Genomic DNA, 24,622 nt, shown 5'->3' with positions numbered 1-24,622 from the left:
TCAACACAGTCCTAATTTCATCAACTGTATTGTCACTTGAGATGAGCAGTGAGTATTTCAGTACAACCCAGAGATGAAGTATCAGAGCATGCAGTGAATATATTTGGATTTCAGGAAAGCTTTTGACACTGTTGTGCATTGAAGACTACTGTACAAATTGGAGCAGTATGGTATCAAGGGTAAGTTGCTACAATGGATAAAAGAATGGTTCAGTGGGAGAAGACAGAGAGTGGTAATCAATGGACGCTGCTCTTCATGCACTAATGTTATCAGTGGAGTACCCCAGGGTTCGGTGTGTTGGGCCTGGTGTTGTTTTGTATATTTATCAATGATATTGATGAGGGTATATCAGGCTTAATGTCGAAGTTTGCATATGATACAAAGGTTGGCAGGGTTGTTAATGATAGTAATGGCAGTGCACTACTTCAACAGAATCTAGGACATTTGGGCAGATGGGCTGAGAAGTGGCAACTGAAGTTTATCATTGACAAATGCAAAGTACTGCATATAGATAGAAGTAACCCCAGAGAAATGTACTAACTGTGTGGTACTACACTTAGGGTGGTAGAAAATGAAAAAGACCTGGGAGTAATTGTGCAGTCAGATATGAAATTTTATGAGCAGTGGAGAAAGGCTGCCAGAGCAGGTCATGGGTTATTGTCAATGATATACAGGAATTTTGCTAGTAGGGAAAAGGAGGTGATTATCCCTTTGTATAAGGCAATAGTCAGGCCATGCCTTGAGTACTGCCTACAGGTCTGGAGGCCTCATTTTAGGAAAGATGTAGAGTTGCTTGAACGTGTACAGAGAAGGGTAACAAAATCAGGGAAACAAAAGGATTATCTTATGAAGAAAGGATTAAGTTCTGCAAATTGCAGCATCTGGAGACTAGGCACCTGCGAGGTGATCTGATTGAGGTGTATAAGGCCTTGAATGGGTTGAGCATGCTGAACTCTGATGGGATTCTTCCGCTTCCTCAGATTACGAATTTGAGTGGGCATTAATTCAAATTGAGGATTGACAGTTGTAGAATAGATGAGAAGAAATTTGCCTTTAGCCAGCAGGTAGTTGATTGCTGGAACAAACTTCCATCTGTCTTTGTGGAAGTTGATAGCTTAAATAAATTCAAGGAGGAACTGGACAAACATTTAGAGGGAATGGATATGTGATTTTTTTTTTTGGCTGATTCTACATAAGCTCGCTTTCTTGCATCACATGCCTCAGTTACTACCACTACTACAATATCATCAGCAAATCCTAAAAGGTTTTCTTTACAGTTGTCCAGGATCAAGACAATGCTGATTGTGTTTTTTGACAAATGATGCAATTCACTCCATTTTTTTTTTCGACAAATGTACAGGTGCTTCAGAGACTATTGAAATGCATTTCCCAAGTGAGGCCACAATTTTAAGAGAAAGGTAGCAGGTTTTTGTTGCATGATAGTGCCCCTGTCCATTCTGCACTTGCTGTGAAGACATTTCTGAGAAAACATAGAATTATACATGTCAACCATCTACATTACTCTCCAAATCTAGCACCAGCAGATGATTTCAAGATGTTGAGGACAAAAAGAAAAACTTAACACCAAACTGAACATAATCTCTTTGGATGGTTCCACTGACTCCTTTCAGAAACGTCACATCTATAAAGTAAGCTGTTCTGCTGCATTTAAACAAAACTTGATCCAAATTATTTGTTCCTTCATATCAGATATTTCACTAATCAGAGAATGCACTGAATACACGAGTTACACAATAAAGTGTAACTCATGTATGTTTAGTGGATTCTGCTAACACAGTGTTACACAATAAAGCAGTCTGCCCTCATGGCAAATCTCACTAAAATTCATAGTGAAGCATAACTATAGCCTAGTGGTAGAAAGTTGTATTGCAGGCTATTTGTGCTCTAAGCTCCACTTTTGATTAGTATCTGATGTGGAATTCTGAAGTAGTTTGTAATAAGGTTACTCAGGGAGGGGGAGGGAGAGGGAGTGAGATAGCTAAGGAAGATTATAAAAAGGATTTTGCAAAGAGATTCAAGAAAAATATAGTGAAGAATTCTTTGCTGATGTGAGTACTAAAATGAAAGGGATGAACCATATTGGCATTACTCTATTGACATATTAACATTATTCATTACTCTCCTCTAGGAGGAGAGTAATGAGGTCAGCTAGCAGTTATTCTTTAATTCATTTTTAAATGAATTCATGACTACTGGAGAAGTGCAGATGAAAAATTATCAGGTTTAAAAGTGAAGAAAGCACAAGAACTGCCGGTGTCTATTCAATTATACAGGTAGCTCTCGTTTTTCACCGGTCAAATTTGCGCGATTTGCAATAGTGTCAGTCACTAACCACAATGCTATTTTTATTTATTTATTTATTTTTGCAAATTTTTTATAAATTGAAAGTTTAAAATCGTCAGACAAAATTTATCGCCATCATACTGTGCTATGCACTCACTGTTCATGGCTGCTATGCACTGTTCACATGATTTAGGACAATCTGAGGCACTCAGCAATTAGCGCATCCATATCAGAGACAAGAAATATTCTTGCCCTCAAAGTAACCATGGATGTGCATAGTAAAGGTCCATGCTATGGTTTATACAAAAACCGACTTTTGAAAAAACTGGTTTTTGAATTCCAGTATTTCCAAAAAAACCGGTCAACCAGTTTTCAAGTTTTTACAAAAAAAAAAACAAAATATAATTAAATGAGTAAAAAAAATATTTATGCTTATTTAAAAATTTTTCAGTTTATTTAATATTTATGGAACTACAAAAATATAACAAAATAAAATATACTCCATACAAAACCAAATAAAAAAAAAACTAAAATAACTAAAATCTGTGCAAAATATAAATTGTTATTCATTTAGTATTTTTCTTCAGGAAATATGACTTCAAAAAACAAAAAATGTCCACTGAACGATTACTTAATCTTGTTCTTATTCTAGATACAAAATTGCCTGAAATAGAAAATACTCTCTCACTGACTACTGAACTTGGTTTTATCATTTTCAGAGCATCAAATAATAAATCTAAATTCTTTGTTCTTTTATTGGTTGCCTCAAATACTGAAAATTCAGCCTTCAGTGTCTTTGGATTTGATATTATTTCTTCAGGTTCCTCAAGAAACCTATGAATTGATTTTTCCATGGCTTCTTTTAGAGCATTGCCCTGATTAATAGTTTCTTTGTCTCCAATATATTCATCATTGGAATCTGTTTCCATACAAAAATTTAGATATATTATAGATAATATTTTTAGATAATAATTTATAGATTTATAGATTTTTAGATATTAATATTATAGATAATATTAATATTTTTAGTTCATTTAACAGAAATTCAAATATGCCTTCACTTGTTAATAAATTGGCATCTCACTGCCTTAAGGTGATGTACTGGTCCCAACACTTTAAGAAGCTCCATGATTTTAGGGATATTCAGCTTCATTTCACATATTAAAAGCACCAATATCATTCAAAGTTAAAACAAGCATTCTTTCCTTTTTCTTGTTTTACATAATTTTGAAGGATGCTATCTAATTTTTCTAATTTGGGAAATTGATTGTTTGTAATTGTCAGACAACATAGGGAATCCACAGTCATTATCTAGATCAAGAGAATTTAAAAAATCCTCGCCGTAGTCATCTTCACACTCTACATCATCTTCCGATTCCTCACTTGTAACATATACATCGTTTTCAGCAATTTCTTTATTTTTATATAACACATCAGTAACTGCTAAGTGTATGGCATGTGAATAGCATAGTTGATTAATTATACTAGTTTACAAATTTAAGTTTGTTCACTGGGGTTTGAATTTCAATAGGTCCTGCTGCCGAAATATGTTGCTGTGATTTCAAATATGACTTAGATTTTTTTCTATCACATCCAGATTTATCACAATTTAAGAAATAAAAAAGTATTGTTTTTTACGAAAGTATATAACTTTATTGTATTTAGTAATGACAAAATTGATAGGATTACATTTTCATATATCAAAAAATATGTAAATACTAACAAGTATTAATCAAAATTCTGAAACTTTCATTAATCAGACCTTCATCTCTTTGTTTGAAAAGAACGTTTTTGTTTTTCTTTTATGTACAGGCCAGGATTCTCTCTTTTTAAACACCAGCAGTAGTTGGCCATCATGCTTGTATTCCACCTTCCCTGGTATCTCTGCTCCATTTCCTTTATGTCCTGATGGGATCTCTCCCCTTGTTCTTCGCTCATCTGTGCAAGATTTTCAGGGAAAAAATCAAGATGGGCATGCAAAAAGTGAATTTTGATGCTCATATTGCAACCTAAATTGCGAAGCTTTTTGAGCATATTTTGAACAATTTTCTCATAATCTTGTGATTTATGATTTCCTAGAAAGTTTTCGATTACCCTTTTAAAAACAATCCAGGCTTCCCGTTCAATGTCAGTCCTGGTAGTTTCAAACTGACCGTCTAAAACCAGTTTTCTAATTTGGGGACTAATGAAGATACCCTCAAGTTTTGCCTCAGATAAACCAGGAAATTTACTGCAAAGGTAATTAAAGCTGTTGCCATCCTTATTCAGTGCTTTAACAAATTGCTTCATTATGCCTAACTTGATATGCAGTGGAGATAAAATAGTAGTAGTAGTAGTAGTAGTGGCATGTGATGCAAGAAAGCAAGTGTATGAGCTTATGCAGCATCAGCCAAAAAAAAAAAAAAACACACCATTCCCTCCAAATGCCTATCCAGTTCCTCCTTAAATTTATTCAACCTATCAACTTCCACAACGACAGATGGAAGTTTGTTCCAACAATTAACCACCCGCTGGCTAAAGGCAAATTTCCGCACATCTATTCTACATCTGTCTTTTCTTAATTTTAATTTATGCCCCCTTAGGTTCGTAATCTGAACAAGTGGAAGGATCCCATCAGAATTCAGCGTGCTCAACCCATTCGAGGCCTTATACACCTCAATCAGATCACCGTGCAGGTGCCTAGGCTCCAGCCACCAATTTTCAGAACTTAAGCCTGTCTTGGTACGAGGATCCCTTCATTCCCCTCACCGATCTTGTTGCCCTTCTCTGTACACACTCAAGTAAATCACATCCTTCCTAAAATGAGGCCTCCAGACCTGTACGCAGTACTCAAGGCGTGGCCTGACCATTGCCTTATACAGAGGTACAATCACCTCCTTCTCCCTGCTAGCAAAATTCCTATGTATCATTGACCAAACCCCATGACCTACCCTGGCAGCCTGTCTGCATTGCTCAGAAAACTTCATATCTGACTGCACAATTACTCCCAGGTCTTTTTCATTTTCTACCACCTTAAGTGTAGTACCACACAGTTGGTATGTTTCTCTGGGGTTACTTCTACCCATGTGCAGTACTTGGCATTTGTCAAGGTTAAACTTCAGTTGCCACTTCTTAGCCCATCTGCCCAAATGATCTAGATCCTGTCTGCAGTAGTACACTGCCATTACTGTCATTAACAACCCTGCCAACCTTTGTATCATCTGCAAACTTCGACATTAAGCCTGATATACCTTCATCAATATCATTGATAAATATACAAAACAACAGTGGACCTAACACCGAACTCTGTGGGACTCCACTAATAACATTAGTCCACGAAGAACAGCACCCATTGATTACCACCTTTTGTCTTCTCCCACTTAACCATCCTTTTATCCATTGTAGCAACTTACCCTTAATACCATTCTGCTCCAATTTGTACAATAGTCTTTCATGCACAACAGTGTCAAAAGCTTTCCTGAAATCCAAATATATATCAAAATTATTTTTTCCATCCAGTTCCTTTGTAACCACATCATAATATCCTATCAAATTTGTCAGACAAGACTTTCCCTTAACAAACCTATGCTGTCTCAATTATTGCTGCAGTCTTGTCTAGATGATCCTGCAATGCATCTTTAACGAGTGACTCCATTATTTTACCCGGAACAGAAGTTAAACTAACTGGTCTGTAATTACTCGTGTCACCCTTTGATCCCCCTTTGTGAATTGGGGATACATTTGCATATCTCCAGTCCATGGGAACCTCCCCTGAGTCCAAGGATGCTCTAATAATTATGACTAAGGGTTTCCTTAGTTGCTTTGCCGCCTCCTTTAATATAACTGGATAGATCCCATCCACTCCAGGTGCTTTTCTTAAGTTTAACTTCAACAATTTCTCCTCCACTTTGCTTTCAGTTATTACAAAATCATTAAGTATCCTGCTACAATTTGATAACCTTCTGCCATTTTCAAACCTTAATAATTCCCCGTGTGTGAATGTAGATCCAAAATACTCATTCAGTTTGTTTGCTATCTGAGCAGGATCATCAACAGTCGAACCATCGATGTCAAGTGGAGCAATCAGATTCATCCCCTTCCTTTTAGAGTTTATATAAGTAAAGAAATCATTGCTGTTTTTCTTAGCATCTTTTGCCAAGGATTTCTCGTAATTTGCCTTCACCTGCCTAACCTCCTTTGTGACCTGATTACAGACTAGCTTATATCTGCCATAAGCTTCTGTGCCGCCTAATAATTTATATGCATTCCATGCATTTTTCTTCTCTGTCACAAGTCTCATTAGTTCATTTGACACCCATTTAGGCCTAAACCTTGAACAATATTTTGTAATAGGTATGAAACTTTTAGTAGCATCCACAATTAATTCCTTGAATGCTTCCCACTTAGAATTTACTCTTGGTAACATCGTCAGTTTATCCCACTGTACAGAATTTAAAAACTGTCGGAGACCACTGTACTCACCTTTACTGGAGCAAAAACCTTTTCCTTTACCCCTGATGGTAATTAAATCGTTAAGTAAATCCCACATCAGTACACTGTGATCACTGCCACCTAGTGGTTCCTTTATCTGCAAATTCTTAATACACGAATGATCACTGCTGATAACCAGATCAAGAGTTTACTTTCTCTGGTTGCCTCTTGAACATGCTGCTGCAGGAAACAATCATCCAATAAATCCACAAAAGTCTGACTAGTGTGTGAGTGACCAACCCACAAGTTCCAGTCAATATCTAGGAACTTAAAATCCCCCATTATAAGACATTCCGATTTACTAGCCCACTCTATTTCTCTGTACAATTGTTCATTGTACTCATTCGAGTCATTAGGCCTATAACACACTCCTACTCTTATTTTTGCTTTCACAGTGCTTATGTCACACCAAACTGACTCAACAGTGCACTGTTCATCTATATCAACTGGATGCACTTCTTTTGATTTTATGTTTTTCTTAATTAACAGCATAACACCTCCTCCCTTTCTCTCCTGTCTATCCTTTCTGTACACATTGTACTTGCCAAATTCCAGTTCAGCATTCCTTATATTTGTGTGACACCGCGTCTCTGCTATCCCAACAATATCCGCCTTTGATGTCTTGACCAACACTTCAAATTCATCAAATTTATTTACTATACTTCTAGCATTGGTATTCATGCAAGCATACATGCTCCTACTCCTATTCCTAGTTACCCTAACACATCCCATATACCCACCTATTTCAGGATGACTGCCATCCGTCCCTGAAACCCCCAACACCCCACGCTCCAGGTCGCTACTTATTCTAATAGAAGTTGTGCAAGAATCACCTTCACCTTTGTCTACAGTTACTGTTAAACTATTAGTCCTTGTATCCCCCCAAGCTATCAATTTTCCGACCCACCTAACACTCCCTCGATAGCATCAGCAAATATTCTTGCACCCTTTCTATTTAAGTGTATCCCATCCCTATAGAAGCAGTCTCTCCTGTTAACAAGTACTGTCCAGGCTGAATAAAAATTCTACCCCTTGAGCCTTGCACATTCTTTCCAGGGCCAAATTGATCGACAAGGCTCTTATCATATACTCCCTTCTATCGTGTCTGGGCAGAATTGCAGACACTTTCAAATTCAACCCTAATTCTTGGCTTTTGTTCAACAGTGACCTGTACTTGTTAAGTAATATATCTGTGTGACACTTTCTTATAATCCTGTGATTTATGATTTCCTAGAAAGTTTTCAATTACCCTTTTAAAAACAATCCAGGCTTCCCTTTCAATGTCAGTCCTGGTAGTTTCAAACTGACTGTCTAAAACCAATTTTCTAATTTGGGGACTAATGAAGATACCCTCAAGTTTTGCATCAGATAAACTGGGAAATTTACTGCAAAGGTACTTAAAGCAGTTGCCATCCTTATTCAATGCTTTAACAAATTGCTTTATTATGCCTAACTAGATATGCAGTGGAGGTAAAAGTATTTTATCTGGTTTCACCAAACTTTCGTGCACAATATATTTTGACCCCAGTGTAAGATTGTGCCTCTGGGGCCATTGCTTCTTTGTCCAATGCAGCACTTTAGCTCTGCTATCCCATTCACAAATAAAGCATGGAATTTTAGTGTACCCACCCTGTTGCCCCAACAACATACATAACACTTTTAAGTCTCCACATAGTTGTCATTCGTGATCTTGATATTTAATTTTCTCCAGAAGCAACTTTAGATTGTCATAAGTTTCTTTTAAGTAGACTGATGTGTACTTATCTCCATTATACAAGAGAACATCTTTTAAACTAGTCTTAGAAGAGTCTATAAATAGTCTCCATTCACTAGGAATATATGATGGAGTTCCTAAGGCACTTATTAAACCAGCGATATCACTGCAATATACGATAGGACCTTCTTGTGAAAAATACTATATAATCTCCCTTTCACGATTTCTGTACCAGGAAAATGATGTAACTGGAGCAAGTAATTCTTCATTTGAAGTCTGGATCCCAGAATTTCAGCAGCATACTTTGGAAGACCTAAGCCCCTTACTAAATTGTTTAGTAAGGGGCTTAGGTCTTCCAAAGACTCGTTTGAATCGTGTGAATTACTGTGGCGTTAAAACATAATCTGGTTGATAACATTCCTCTTCACTAACCTCTCTAGCTTCTGCTTCGGTGGAAGAAGATGTGGACTCCAAAGTTTCTGGTGTAGGTTTTACAGGCAGATCAGGTCCATGCGGAACCGGTCTTATGGTTGATGGTAGATCTAGATATTTGATGTCCTTTTTATTTTTTGAATTGTAACCTTTAACGTCACATACACAAAAGTAACATTCGACATGGCTTACTGGCTTGCACCACACCATAGGAATAGCAAATGGCAAGCACACCTTTTTTCCTTGACTCCATTTTCTAAGATGTTCGACACATGTATGGCATATTTTATGCGGTGCCCACAATTTATCCTGATCGCCTAGTTTTATGTCAAAGTATGCATAATATGATTTTTTTACAAAATCGGTAATATTGCACCTCTGCTTTACAGGAACAAAACAACCACATATGTAGCAAAATATGTCGTATAGGCTCTGTGGTTGAGTGGACTATACAAATAAGTGAGTGCATGCTCAGACAAGTTTAACCCATAACTACACACAGGAGTCTCTCAGACTCCACTCGGAAAATAAAATCCTGGGAATCACAGATGGGCCGGAAGAGCGGGTGGGGGCTGTCTACCTTCCTGGGTTAAGGTCGGCTACCTTGCAGTGTGTGTAGTTATGGGTTAAACATGCACAATCTTTTGTATTTGAGGCAAATATTTGATATTGATTACGAATATAGGGGTATAAAACTTGTAAACCATTGCAGAAACTATAGTTATGTACATATTTGCGTATAATACCTAGGTAATATTTTGTTAATGAATTGTGAAAAATCTTTATGTGATAGAAACAGACTTCGGTTTAGTAATCAGTAAAAATGCATAAATAACTTCCACATACTTTTACTCAAACCCCAGATACACTGTAAACCAGTGTTATAGGTGATAATTGGCCAAATTTTTTCATAACAGCGGCACCATCATTTGTTGCTGCAACTATGTCGGTTGCTAGATCCAAGTTAAAAATTTGTAGCCTCTCAGAAACTAATTCTAATGTTTTCTTAGCATCACAGGAACTAGCTATTGTAACTAAGTCCAAATTAAAATCTTCCACAAAATGGTGTACATTAATATTCAAATATCTGCGATTTCTTTTGCTAGCCCACTCATTTAAAGTTATAGAAAATTTTTTCCCATTCTTCTTAATACAATCCAATTCATTTATAGTTTCATGTTTGGCATTGTCATAAAACACATGAATGAGATCCATTACTCGAGTGTTGTTTTTTGGTAATGAATATCCCCGTTGTTGCAAAGACTCTCATATGAACAAGCTTGTTGTAATGCTATTAATGGACAATCTATCCATTGCAGCAAGTTTTGCTATAATTTCTTCTAAACTGCTCCTTTTTACGAAATTAAAAATACTGGCTTGTTTTTGTTGGCAGGAGGAGGGTCCAGGTGTTTCTTGCTTGTCGATCGTTTCTGTTTTCTTGTTGATTATTATTTTATGAACTGCTTTTAGATGATTATGGAGATTGCTCATAGATGATCCTTTGCAGTTCAACATTTTATTACAATGATTGCAGCATGCCTTGTCTTTTCTAACCTTTTTGAAATTATCCCAAACCTCCGACTTATTTGCACCATTCATTTTGGTCTAAAAATCAAATGAAACGTTTAAAATATTTTTATCAATGACATTAATATTTAATAATGAAAGAATGTTATATTATTAGAATAGACATTAATATATTTACTTCCATTGTTTTTGTTTTTACTAACTAAAACAAGAATAATAACAAACAATAACATAAATTTCCTATTTCTGCTTGTGATCAAACTCAAATGAACAGAGCTGTTGCGGCGCATTGTGTACTGGGTAGTACGCAGGACTAAACTGGTCTGGTGGGTTGCACATGAGCAACACAGCTGAAGTCATCAGTCAATCTGTCTGATGCCACATAGAATAGCATAATAGAATGCGTTTGTGGATTTGCATGTCAAACATTCGCCTCATGAAGATTAGTTTTACTACAATATGCTTGTGCTTGTGGCAATTTCAAGTCAAAATGTTGTAATGCTAATGTTTTTAATTAAATAATTAATTAATTAACACCGGGTACATATTAATTTATATTAATTCATTAATTTACATTAATTAATTACAATTTACATATTAATTCTACTGTCTAAAACCGGTTTTTTAAATTTAAAAACCGACAAATCCTAGTCCATGCAGTGAATCATTCAGTTGGTTGTTGTTTACACTATTTACACGTGTTGGAAATTTATTATGCTAACATTTTTTATTAATTGTGCTATTAATAAATTGAATAATAATAATAATAGTGATATCTGTGTGCAGTTTTTGCCAATCGTGTTATAAAGTTTTTAATTTAATAGAATAAAGAGATGCCATGTCTGGTAAAAGAAGTTCATTGAATCCTAGTGCAATATTTGGAGGATAGAATCTGGTGAAAGCTGCCCTAATGTGTGTAGGGCTATGAATATTCCTCCATCGACTATTATTACAACTATGAAGAATGCTAATAAAATAAAACAATCGATGCAAAGTGGTAGGTAAAATTTTTGATTCCTGGAACCTAACCCCGTGATTTTTGATTGACTCCATTATATAAAGGGTTCCATTTGTGCCTGTACCCCCAGGAACCTAACCCCGATGTAAATCGAGGACTACCTGTACTGAAAGAAGTAGCTTAGGAAATCACCAAACCCTTACACCTTTATAACAAAGAGGAGTTAATAAGTTACAAAGTAAGCAAAAAGAAGTAAAGCAAAAATAGCCTAAACAGTATTTATTTTTAAACATAATCACCAAAACATTTATATATTTGTGTCATTGCTTTATCAAGTTTTGGAAACTTGCTGCACAAAAATATGCCAGTTGTTGTAATAACAAGTGATATACATCATTTAAACATTTGCATTGATTATGAGCATTGAACTATGGATTCCTCACTTTCAGCTCAAATCCAAACATGCATCAATGCAGTGCAACAATAAAGAAGCTCAAGGCTGTGCTGTCAGCAGGGACTGTAATAATGGTGAATGTAACCATATTACATACTTCTAAAAAGAACTTAGGAACTCAATTTGCAGAAACTGGCCTGGGCTGTTGAGACTTGCACAAAAACTCAAGGCTGTGTACAGTGCATACAACCCTTGAGACCATTAATTATTTGGGGTTGGAATGCCTTGATCATTCTCGTTACAGTATCTAGCTAGAGAGTTAGAGCATAGTTTTGTTAAAGAAAAAATGTGCTTGTATGAACAATCTGATAAGATAGTCACGATGGAACTGGATTCAAGGAATAACTTTGATATGATTTACTTGTATTTCAGAAATGCTTTTGACACACTTCCACTTGAACATATTGTGCATAAGCTGGCAAAGTGTGGTATTAGGTGTAAGTTATTACAGTGAATAAAGAAAAGGTTAAGCAAGTAGGGTGACAAAGAAGGGGTTTTAAATGTACAGTGCTCTTACCAGATGAATATTAATGATATTAATGGGTGAATATTGGTGAAAATATTATAAGTTTCATATTAAACTTTGCTGATTATATTAAGGTGGGTAGGTTGTGAGCAAAAACTAAGCTATAATGCTACAGCAAGACTTAGACAAATTCTTGGTCACAAGTTGATTGATTATCTAGAGTGCAACACTGTTGAAGGTGAAAAGGACCTGAGAGTATTGTAATACAGTTTTATATAAAGCTCCCAACTGCATAATAAGATTTCTGGAATGACACAAGGGACACTTCAGTGACATACAGACATTTTTCCAGTAGTGATCAAGAAGTAATTATTCCACTATTTAAATCACATTTTGAATACTGTGTTAAGATCCAGAAGCTTTCATTTCAAAAGAGATATTGACTTGATTGGAAGGGTATTTGAAAAAAAGATCAGTTTTGGATGTTAAAAGGTAATCTTAAAGAAAGGTTTTTGCTTGTGTAAAGATTACTATAGTGGTCTCAGACAGAAGATATGTTGGTTTTTAAATTCTGTATAGTGGGATCAACTGATGATGTTACCAACAGCAAATTCTAAGTGGGAAGCATTCAAGGAACTAATCGTGGAAGTTACTAGGCTTTTCATACCAATTAAGAAATATTGTTCAAGGTTTAGGCCTAACTGGATGTCAGATAAACTAATGAGACTTGTGGCAGAGAAGAAAAATGCATGGGATGCATATAAATTATCAGGTGACACAGAAACCTATGGCAGATATAAGCTAGTCTGTAAGCAAAAGTCACAAAGGAGATTAGGCAAGTGAAGGCAGATTACGAGAAATCTTTGGCAAAGGATGCTAAGAAAAACAGCAAGATCTTCTTTACTTATATAAACTCTTAGAAGGAAGGGGATGAATCAGATTGGTCCACTTGATAACGATGATTCGACCATTGATGATCATGTTCAGATAGCTGATATTCTGAATCAGTATTTTGCATCTACATTCACACATGACGAGTTATTCAGGAAGGGGAATGCCAGAGGTGAATTAAACTCTGACAGTTAGCTAGATGATTTTGTAATAACTGAGAGCAAAGTGGAGGAGAAATTGTTGAAGATAAACATAAGAAAGGCACTTGGGGTGGATGGGATCTGTCCAGTTATATTAAAGGAGGCAGCAAAGGTAGTAAGCAAACCCTTAGCAATAATTATGAGAGCATCTTTAGACTCAGGGGAAGTCTCAATGGACTGAAGATATGCAAATGTATCTCCAATTCCCAAAGGGGAATATAAGGGTGACATGAGTAATTACAGACTAGTTAGTTTAACTTCTGTTCTGTGGAAAATAATGGAGTCACTGTTTAAAGATGCATTGAAGGATCATATAGACAAGACTGCAGTAATAATTCAAACAGCATGTATTTGTTAAGGGAAAGTCTCATCTGACAAATTTGATTGGATACTATGATGTGGTTACAAAGGAACTGGATGCAAAAAATAATTTTGATATCATATACTTGGATTTCAGGAAAGCTTTTGACAATGTTGCACATCAAAGACTACTGTACAAATTGCAGCAGTGTGGTATTAAGGATAAGTTGCTACAATAGATAAAAGGGTGATTGAATGGGAGAAGACAGAGGGTGGTAATCAATGGATGCTGCTCTTCATGGACTAATGTTATTAGTGGAGTCCCACAGGGTTCGGTGTTGGGTCCACTGTTGTTTTCTATATTTATCAATGATATTGATGAAGGTATATCAGAATTAGTGTCGAAGTTTGCAGATGATACAAAGGTTGGCAGGGTTGTTAATGACAGTAATGGCAGTGTGCTACTGCAACAGAATCTAGAAAATTTTGGGCAGATAGGCTGAGAAGTGGCAACTGAAATTTAACATTGATAAATGCAAAGAACTGCATATGGATAGAAGTAACCCCAGAGGAATGTATCAGCCATGTGGTACTACACATAGGGTGGTAGAAAATGAAAAAGACCTGGGAGTAATTGTGCAGTCAGATATGAAGTTTTCTGAGCAATGCAGACAGGCTGCCAGAGCAGGTCATGGATTATTGTCAATGATATACAGGAATTTTGCTAGTAGGGAAAAGGAGATGATTATCTCTTTGTATAAGGCAATGGTGAGGCCATGCCTTGAGTACTGCGTACAGGTCTGGAGGTCTAATTTTGGGAAGAATGTATAGTTGCTTGAGCATGTACAGAGAAGGGCAACAAGATTGATGAGGTGAATGAAGGGGTCCTCCTACCAAGACAGGCTTAAGTTCTACAAATTGCAGCAGCTGGAGCTAGGCACCTGCAAGGTTATCTGATTGAGGTGTATAAGGCCTTGAATGGGTTGAGCACGTTGAATTTTGATGGGATTCTTCTGCTTGCTCAGATTATGAATGTGAGGAGGCATAAATTCAAATTGAGGAAAGACAGTTATAGAATAGATGTGTGGAAATTTTCCTTTAGCCAGCGGGTTGTTAATTGCTGGAACATACTTCCATCTGTCGTGGAAATTGATAGCTTAATAAATCCAAGGAGGAACTGGACAAACTTTTCAGAGGGAATAGATGTGTGAAATTGTTTTGTTTTGGCTGATGCTACATAAGCTCATAGCTTGCTTTCTTGCACGTATGCCTCCATTACTATTACTACTATTACTATCTGCATGGGGATCAGATTGAAGTGTATAAGCCTTGAGATGTTCACTGCTGCATATATCTAAGAGAACGTATACTGTGTGCCATAATTTTTTGGAGCATTGAGGAGCAGTTTCTTTGATGTCTGTTTAAAAATAAATTTGTAAAAAAGTAAAAGTTTGGAATTCATAGCTAAAAGCAAACACTCACTTTTGTGCCTGTCTGTAAAGCAGAACAAACCACAAAATTTTATCAGAAGTTTTTGCCATTTCCATAAAAATAATCTCATCCCAAGCAAAGAACAAATAAAATTGTGTATCAACCTTTGCACTTTTTCACTGATGAAAAAGTGTTGATGCAAATAGCACAGGTTTCAATCAGTATGCCAGTTGAGCACTTCTTTTCATGGCACATCACTTGGGTGCCTTTTGATGTGTCAGCAGCAGTGAATGAGTTAACAGAGTGGAATTAATTTTATGAAATGGGAATTTTTTTCTCCTTCTAGGATGATGCAAACAAGGAGATAGATTTTTGTAGACTGGATCCAAGAAAATTTGCTATTATTCAAAGAATATATCAGCTTTTGGAACAAGCCTTTACCACCTGGACTTGCAGAGTGAGAGAACTTATATACATTTAAAGAGGGATTAAATAAATATTTGGAAGATGTAGATAAAATGTAAAACTAGGGAGACATTTCATTTTACTTATTTATTTATTTTGTTGATGGAAAACTTTATATAAGCTTTGCTTCTTTCTATCATTCTGTCAATAATAATAATATGAATAAAGAAAGCTAGCTAGTTGTGATTATGAACATTAAAGTTACCAAGGTAAATTATTTCATATTAGGAAAGTTAGGTTAGAGAAAGTAAATATTCAGAAAATGAAATCAAAAAAGTTGGAAATGATTTATAGAGTTGGGGAGTGATAAAATTGTATGAATTTGATTAAATGGGATATTTTCAGTCAAAGCAAGTCACAAAGAAGATTTTTGATTAAAATGCCTCTAATGAGGAATGTTACAGTGGGCATATGCACAAATCATCACCATCATCATAAGTTCTTTGCGATGTGGTAGGTCTGTGAGGTAGCCGGAATTCAATCACATCTTGATTTCTTCCTCTCTTTAGGCCTGTCCATAGTATCCATCAGCCTTTATCAAATCATTTGACATTCCAATTCTTCTTCCTCTCAGTCTCCTACCCATCACTTCCCTTTAATTACATCTATTAACAAATTCTTCATCCTCAGTACATGCCCACTCTGATTTTTCTTTCTTTTCCTTATAGCCTTTATCATACTCCTGTTTTTTTGTACCTTCCTCAATACTTACTGATTCCTGTCCCTATCTGTCCATTTCATCCTTTTAAGCCTCCTTTACACCATCTTGAAAGCTTCAGTTTTTCTAATACCCTCCTCTGTCTAGTGAAATCTGATATTACAATGATATCTGATACAGAAATATCAGATATCTCGTCTCAACCTCATAGGCATGACATTCTATATGGCGCCTCCGTAGCCAGGTGGGCAGGAGCAGCAATGCGTAGTGCACGCTTCTTGATTAGACCGGGGTTCGAGCCTGTGACAACCAAATACAGAGGATGCAGAAAGGTCAGGGAATGGTCACCGCATATCCCCAGAGCAATATGGCCTTAGTTGCTAATGCTCCTAAAAAACCAAATAACAACAACAACACAACATTCTAAACAAAACATTCAACTGACCTCTTCTTTAACTCAATATCCATTCCCCCTATAAACTTGATGGACAGAGCTATTTTTTTCTTGTGGGTTCCTGATTTTTTTCCCATTTTCTGAAGGAATTTTGTTTTTTGATGAAGGCTCATTTTGTATCTTGATTGAACCATTGGTTTGTTCTGGGAGTTATATTTACTTCTTGTGAGCTTCTATTAACTTTTCCTGGAGTATGTATATATGTACATATATACTTTTCATGCATAGGTTCAGGAGATTACATGTATATGCATTTAACCTAGCTGATGTGCTGGATAAAGCTGATGACAACTGGAGAAGTAGGCGTGATGACCATGGACTGGATAGGGACTCCCCACACACTTCCCATTTTCTCAGAGTAATCTCTAGAATTGTGGTGGGGAGGCTATGATAACATCACTTATTCATGAAGCAGGACAGAGTGCTACAACAGTTAAATAATTTTGGAGTATTTAATTTCAGAGAAATTTACTTTATTCTTTAATATTTTTATCCATTTTTCATTTATTTTGTATTTCAGGTGATAATAATTGTACTGTAATTAAGAATGGTGTTGCTCATGATGCACCAGTATCCGTTTTTGTGGAAACTCAGGCAGGAGATCATATATTATTGGCAGATGTTCTGCACATTTCTGGAATGGTGAGTAACATATTCTTTATTTTTACACCAGAAGGATAAATTTGATCATTTTTAAATTACATAAAGACATTTTAAAGGATAAATTTGATCATTTTTAAATTACATAAAAACATTTTAAAGGATAAATTTGATCATTTTTAAATTACATAAAAACATTTTATTCCACATGGAAATAACAAAATAATTAGTCTATTCTTCATAAAATACTATATATAGATGTGGGAAAAGGGAAATTTCTCACACCGAGCATATTCAATGTATTAAGTTAATTCGAAATGAATAAATCAATTTAATTTAATTTACTGTTTATTGATTTTTCTGGATCTCTGTACTAAAAATATGTTGTTTGTTAATAAATATTAAAGTAACAGTTTGTAAAAAAAAAAAAAAAAAAAAAAAAAAAAACGTAGAAACTGAAAGCTCAGTTTTGCAAACTTTTGCCCAACTTCAGCAATTCTACAAGATGTGATCTTTTGAAGATAAAATGGATGAAAACAAAATACTTTAGTACATATGTACTTAAAATACCAGGTGCCTCCGTAGCCAGGTAGGCAGGAGAGGCAGTGCTTAGCACACGCTTCTTGATTAGACCGGGGTTCGAGCCAGTGACCACCAAATACGGAGGATGCAGAAAGGTCAGGGAATGACCACTGCATATCCCCGGAGCAATATGGCCTTGAATATTCGTAATGCTCCTAAAAGCCAAACAAAAACAACAACAACTTAAAATACCCAGGTGAAAGGTTAGTAAAACAGAACTAATTCCCTTCCCTTCCTGTTTTTTTTTTTCTGGATCACCAAGTGCAGTGTAGTACTGTAATTTTTTTTGGAAATATAGTGTAAAACATGGTTTTCCTGATATCTGTTTAAACTACAGTACATCATTCTTATTATAACCAGGAAATTTTTGAAAAGAAATTTAAATTACACTTCCACCTATAAGTTTGGAATCACAGCATATGACAACAGTTCTTTTTAATTTTTTTGAAAGTAAGGTTTAATATAAAATACAACACAATACAAAATATTTTAAGATTTTTTATTAAGCATTGAAAAATTTACAGAAAACAAGTATTGAAATGATTAATGTTGACCTTTCATTAAAATATTGTCCACAAGATTTTATCACTGCCTTACTCAGATATGGCATTCTAGCGATTAATTTTTTTAATAGTGTATATAATAGTCTAATAATAATCTTGACTAACATTATTCCAAGCAATCTGCAAAGTTTCCCATAAATTTTGTGAAGATCTACAGACTTCACGGACTTTACTGTCTAGATGATCCCATAAAAGCTTTATTTGGTTTAAGCCGGGTGATTGGGGTAGCCACACCATAATTTGCAATATCCCCTCCTGTTGTTAAGTTGCTAAGTTAAGTTGTTGTTAAGTTGTTGTTAACTGTGCTTTGGGTCATTATCTTATGTTGTTAAGTTGCTAAGTTAAGTTGTTGTTAAGTTGTTGTTAACTGTGCTTTGGGTCATTATCTGTAATATAAAATTTTTTCCCTGAAGTTGAAGTCCAGAGGATATTGCATTATGTTCAGGAATGTTTCTATAGCCTTCTTTTTTTTATGATATCACCCACTCTGGAAAAATAGAAGCACCCCTGTAACGGAACCACCACCTTGTTTGACTGTAGCACTAAACAATATAGCACCATTTTTCCTTCAGTTGATCATCTCACATAAATTCTACATTTGGATCCAAAAATTTCAAATTTGGAGTCATCCATTCACAGTATGCTTTTCCACTGTTCAGTCTCCAATGTTGATAGCCTGATTAGGCCAAGCCAACCTTTTTATTCGATTTTCCAGTTTTAATAAAAGTTTTTGGACTGCTACACAAATATGAAGTCCTGCTTGTTTAAGATGAAATTTTACTGTGGATGTAGACATGGAAGTTTCTCTGTTCCCAGTGAATTTGTACAATAGCCTTGAAACATGCTTCTGTTGTGTGTAGTTGTCCTGATTGTGGTTTGTCCTTTAAACTGCCAGTCTCCTTGAATTGGTGAATGATAGTTTGTATTTTTTAATATGAAATACCTAGTTTTTTGCCAATACTTCTCGTGGAATAAGTACTTCGGTACTTCTTTTTTCACTTTCTTTAGCACTCAGTTTTTCAACATTCAGTTCCTTATTTCTTGCCATGTTTATCACTAAACACACACAAAACTTACACTAAACACTTGAGGTATATAAGGCCTTGAATGGGTTGAGCACGCTGAATTCTGATGGGATCCTTCCACTTGTTCAGATTCGAACCTAAGGGGGCATAAATTCAAATTAAGAAAAGACAGATGTAGATTAGATGTGCGGAAATTTGCCTTTAGCCAGCGGGTGGTTAATTGCTGGAACAAACTTCCATCGTTGTGGAAGTTGATAGGTTGAATAAATTTAAGGAGGAACTGGACAGGCATTTGGAGGGAATGGTGTGATTTTTTTTTTTTTTTGGCTCTTGCTGCATAAGCTCATACACTTGCTTTCTTGCATCAAATGCCACTGCTACTACTACTTTTCTGAATGACAGATATTCAGTTTCATAAATTACAGCTCTTACTCCTGAATTTATATTATTGCAAAATACTCTAGGATAATCTATGATCTTATATAATATTGAGACAATATTCTCACTTTCTAGAATATTTTAGAATCATCTACAATGTTCTACCACATTCAGGAATCTTCTACAATGTTCTACTACATTCAGGAGTCTTCTGCACCTTTCTGCACTATTCTTGAATATTCTAGTTAAATTTTTTAAAATATTACTTAAGTTTTTTGATTTTAATACATAATAGAAAATATTTTAATAAAAATTGGTAAACAGGTCGGTCCTATTTTAACACAAACTTTGAAAATTAAGAAAAATGAAATGTGATTTTAAACTTTTAGGTGGTAGTATGTAAACAAAATACAATTTTTAAAATAATTAAATGCACATGGCATAATACTTTAAGAGTTAGTATCTATATAATATCGGTGTTTAGATACACCATAGACACTCTTAAAAAAACTACAAAGTACTTGTTGTGGGCATCATTTGCTCTTTCTCATATTGTGCTCTGCCTTCAAGACGAGTTGCCATGATACTGCACTACCTCAAATAAGTAACGCTTCACTAATAGAGAAGACTATTGTTACTTATTCTCAGTGAGTACCACCATCCAGACATGTTTCAAGGCTATTGGACTATCATCAGTGGGTGGGCAGGTACCCTAGTATTGCAGACATGATGACCCAGTTGTGAAGTTTATCGCACAATATGAGAGATGCCAAAAGGTGTATAAGATAATATTTAAAATAATTAAATGCACATGGCATAATAATTATTTGCATTTAATTATTTTAAATATTATCTTATACACCTTTTGGCATCTCTCATATTGTGCGATAAACTTCACAACTGGGTCGTCATGTCTGCAATACTAGGGTACCTGCCCACACACTGATGATAGGCCAATAGCCTTGAAACATGTCTGGGTGGTGGTACTCACTGAGAATAAGTAAAAATAGTCTTCTCTATTAGTGAAGCGTTACTTATTTGAGGTAGTGCAGTATCATGGCAACTCGTTGTGAAGGCAGAGCACAATATGAGAAAGAGCAAATGATGCCCACAACAAGTACTTTGTAGTTTTTTTAAGAGTGTCTATGGTGTATCTAAACACCGATATTATACAAAAAAGCAAATGTATGAGCTTATGCAGCATCAGCCAAAAAAAAAAAAAAAAAAAATCACACCATTCCCTCCAAATGCCTGTCCAGTTCCTCCTTAAATTTATTCAACCTATCAACTTCCACAACGACAGATGGAAGTTTGTTCCAGCAATTAACCACCCGCTGGCTAAAGGCAAATTTCCGCACATCCAATCTACATCTGTCTTTTCTTAATTTGAATTTATGCCCCCTTAGGTTCGTAATCTGAACAAGTGGAAAGATCCGATCAGAATTCAGCGTGCTGAACCCATTCAAGGCCTTATACACCTCAATCAGATCACCGCGCAGGTGCTAGTCTCCAGCCACTGCAATTTGCAGAACTTAAGCCTCTCTTGAAAAGAGGATCCCTTCATTCCCCTCACCAATCTTGTTGCCCTTCTCTGTACACGCTCAAGCAAATCTACATCCTTCCTAAAATGAGGCCTACAGACCTGTACGCAGTACTCAAGGCATGGCCTGACCATTGCCTTATACAGAGGGATAATCACCTCCTTTTCCCTGCTAGCAAAATTCCTATATATCATTGACAAAACCCCATGACCTGCCCTGGCAGCCTGTCTGCATTGCTCAGAAAACTTCATATCTGACTGCACAATTACTCCCAGGTCTTTTTCATTTTCTACCACCTTAAGTGTACTACCACACAGTTGGTACGTTTCTCTGGGGTTACTTCTACCCATATGCAGTACTTTGCATTTGTCAAGGTTAAACTTCAGTTGCCACTTCTTAGCCCATCTGCCCAAATGATCTAGATCCTGTTGCAGTAGCACACTGCCATTACTGTCATTAACAACCCTGCCAACCTTTGTATCATCTGCAAACTTCGACACTAAGCCTGATATACCTTCATCAATATCATTGATAAATATACAAAACAACAGTGGACCCAACACCGAACCCTGTGGGACTCCACTAATAACATTAGTCCAAGAAGAGCAGCACCCATTGATTACTACCCTCTGTCTTCTCTCACTTAACCATCCTTTTATCCATTGTAGCAACATACCCTTAATACCATTCTGCTCCAATTTGTACAATAGTCTTCCATGCGCAACAGTGTCAAAAGCATTCCTGAAATTCAAATATATGATATCAAAATTATTTTTTGCATCCAGTTCCTTTGTAACCACATCATAATATCCTATCAAATTTGTCAGACAAGACTTTCCCTTAACAAACCCATGCTGTGTCTGAATTATTGCTGCAGTCTTGTCTAGATGATCCTTCAATGCATCTTTAACCAGCGACTCCATTATTTTACCCGGAACAGAAGTTAAACTAACTGGTCTGTAATTACCCGTGTCACCCTTCGATCCCCCTTTGTGAATTGGGGATACATTTGCATATCTCCAGTCCATGGGAACCTCCCCTGAGTCCAAGGATGCTCTCATAATTATGGCTAAGGGTTTGCTTAGTTGCTTTGCCGCCTCCTTTAATATAACTGGATAGATCCCATCCACCCCAGGTGCTTTTCTTACGTTTAACTTCAACAATTTCTCTCTTCCACTTTGCTCTCAGTTATTACAAAATCATTAAGTATCCTGCTACAATTTGATAACCTTCTGCCATTTTCAAACCTTAATAATTCCTCGTGTGTGAATGTAGATGCAAAATACTCATTCAGTTTGTTTGCTATCTGAGCAGGATCATCAACAGTCGAACCATCGATGTCAAGTGGAACAATCAGATTCATCCCCTTCCTTTTAGAGTTTATATAAGTAAAGAAATCCTTGCTGTTTTTCTTAGCATCTTTTGCCAATGATTTTTCGTAATCTGCCTTCGCCTGCCTAACCTCATTTGTAACTTGGTTACTGATCAACTTGTATCTATCATAAGCTTCTGTGTCACGTGTTAATTTGTATGCATCCCATGCATTTTTTTTTCTCTGTTACGAGTCTCATTAGTTCATTTGACAACCATTTAGGCCTAAACCTTGAACAATATTTCTTAATAGGTATGAAAGGTTTAGTAGCATCCACAATTAATTCCTTGAATACTTCCCACTTAGAATTTACTGTTGGTAACATCATCATCAGTTGATTCCACTGTACAGAATTTAAAAACTGTCGGAGACCACTGTACTCGCCTTTACGGAAGCAAAAACCCTTTCCTTTACCCCTGATGGTAATTAAATCTTTAAGTAAATCCCACGTCAGTACACTGTGATCACTGCCACCTAGTGGTTCTTTTATCTGCAAATTCCTAATACATGAATGATCACTGCTGATAACCAGATCAAGAGTATTACTTTCTCTGTTTGCTTCTCGAACATGCTGCTGCAGAAAACAATCATCCAATAAATCCACAAATGTCTGACTAGTGTGTGAGTGCCCAACCCACAAGTTCCAGTCAATATCTGGGAAGTTAAAATCCCCCATTATAAGACATTCTGATTTACTAGCCCACTCTATTTCTCTGTACAATTGTTCATTGTACTCATTCGAGTCATTAGGCCTATAACACACTCCTACTCTTATTTTTGCTTTCGCAGTGCTTATGTCACACCAAACTGACTCAACAGTGCACTGTTCATCTATATCAACTGGATGCACTTCTTTTGATTTTATGTTTTTCTTAATTAACAGCATAACACCTCCTCCCTTCCTATCCTGTCTATCCTTTCTGTACACATTGTACTCCCCAAATTCCAGTTCGGCATTCCTTATATCAGTGTGACACCATGTCTCTGATATCCCAACAATATCCGCCTTAGATGTCTTGACCAACACTTCAAATTCATCAAATTTATTTACTATACTTCTAGCATTGGTATACATGCAAGCATACATGCTCCTACTCCTATTCCTAGTTACCCTAACACATCCCATATACCCACCTATTTCAGGATGACTGCCATCCGTCCCTGAAACCCCCAACACCCCACGCTCCAGGTCGCTACTTATTCTAATAGAAGTTGTGCAAGAATCACCTTCACCTCTGCCTACGGCTACTGTTAAACTATTAGTCCTTGTATCCCCCCCAAGCTATCAGTTTTCTGACCCACCTAACACTGCCTCGATAGCATCAGCAAATATTCTTGCACCCTTTCTATTTAAGTGTATCCCATCCCTGTAGAAGCAGTCTCTCCTGTTAACAAGTACAGTCCAGGCTGAAAAAAATTCTACCCCTTGAGCCTTGCACAATCTTTCCAGGCCCGAATTGATCGATAAGGCTCTCATCATATACTCCCTCCTATCGTGTCTGGGCAGAATTGCAGACACTTTCAAATTCAACCCTAATTCACGGCTTTTTTTCATCAGTGACCTGTACTTGTTAAGTAATTCTGCCGGTCTCCTACTCTTGATATCATTAGTGCCAACGTGTACAACTATATCACCTTTTGTGCCCTTAAAAGATGATATCCACTCTACAACGTCATCAACCTTTGCCCCTGGCAGACATACCCTGGTCCTGTTCCACCTATCCTTTTTACAAAGGATGTTCCCCGTTTCCCTGACAATAGAGTCACCAACAACTACTAGTTCGTTCGGGACCAGCGCATTCTGCCTTGGGGGTTGCCGCTGTGTTGCGTGATGACC

The 24,622-nt window shown here is 36.3% G+C and overlaps 1 protein-coding gene across 2 annotated transcripts in view; it reads left to right on the top strand.

The window, feature by feature from the left end:
• Positions 1–24,622, top strand: part of LOC150086817 (reelin-like) — a 1,004,591-nt gene that overhangs the window by 130,878 nt on the left and 849,091 nt on the right. For both annotated transcript variants that reach the window (XM_090372773.1, XM_090372772.1), the window contains exon 10: positions 17,245–17,366. In XM_090372773.1, the coding sequence (XP_090228899.1) occupies positions 17,245–17,366 (122 nt within the window). The remainder of the gene's footprint in view (positions 1–17,244; positions 17,367–24,622) is intronic.

The sequence above is a fragment of the Mastigoproctus giganteus genome, chromosome 4 (assembly GCF_048544385.1).
Source record: "Mastigoproctus giganteus isolate SK-2022 chromosome 4, ASM4854438v1, whole genome shotgun sequence".
Classification (NCBI taxonomy): Eukaryota; Metazoa; Arthropoda; class Arachnida; order Uropygi; family Thelyphonidae; genus Mastigoproctus; species Mastigoproctus giganteus.
Note: the sequence above shows the minus strand (reverse complement) of the source record. Positions and strands in the feature narration are given on the sequence as shown.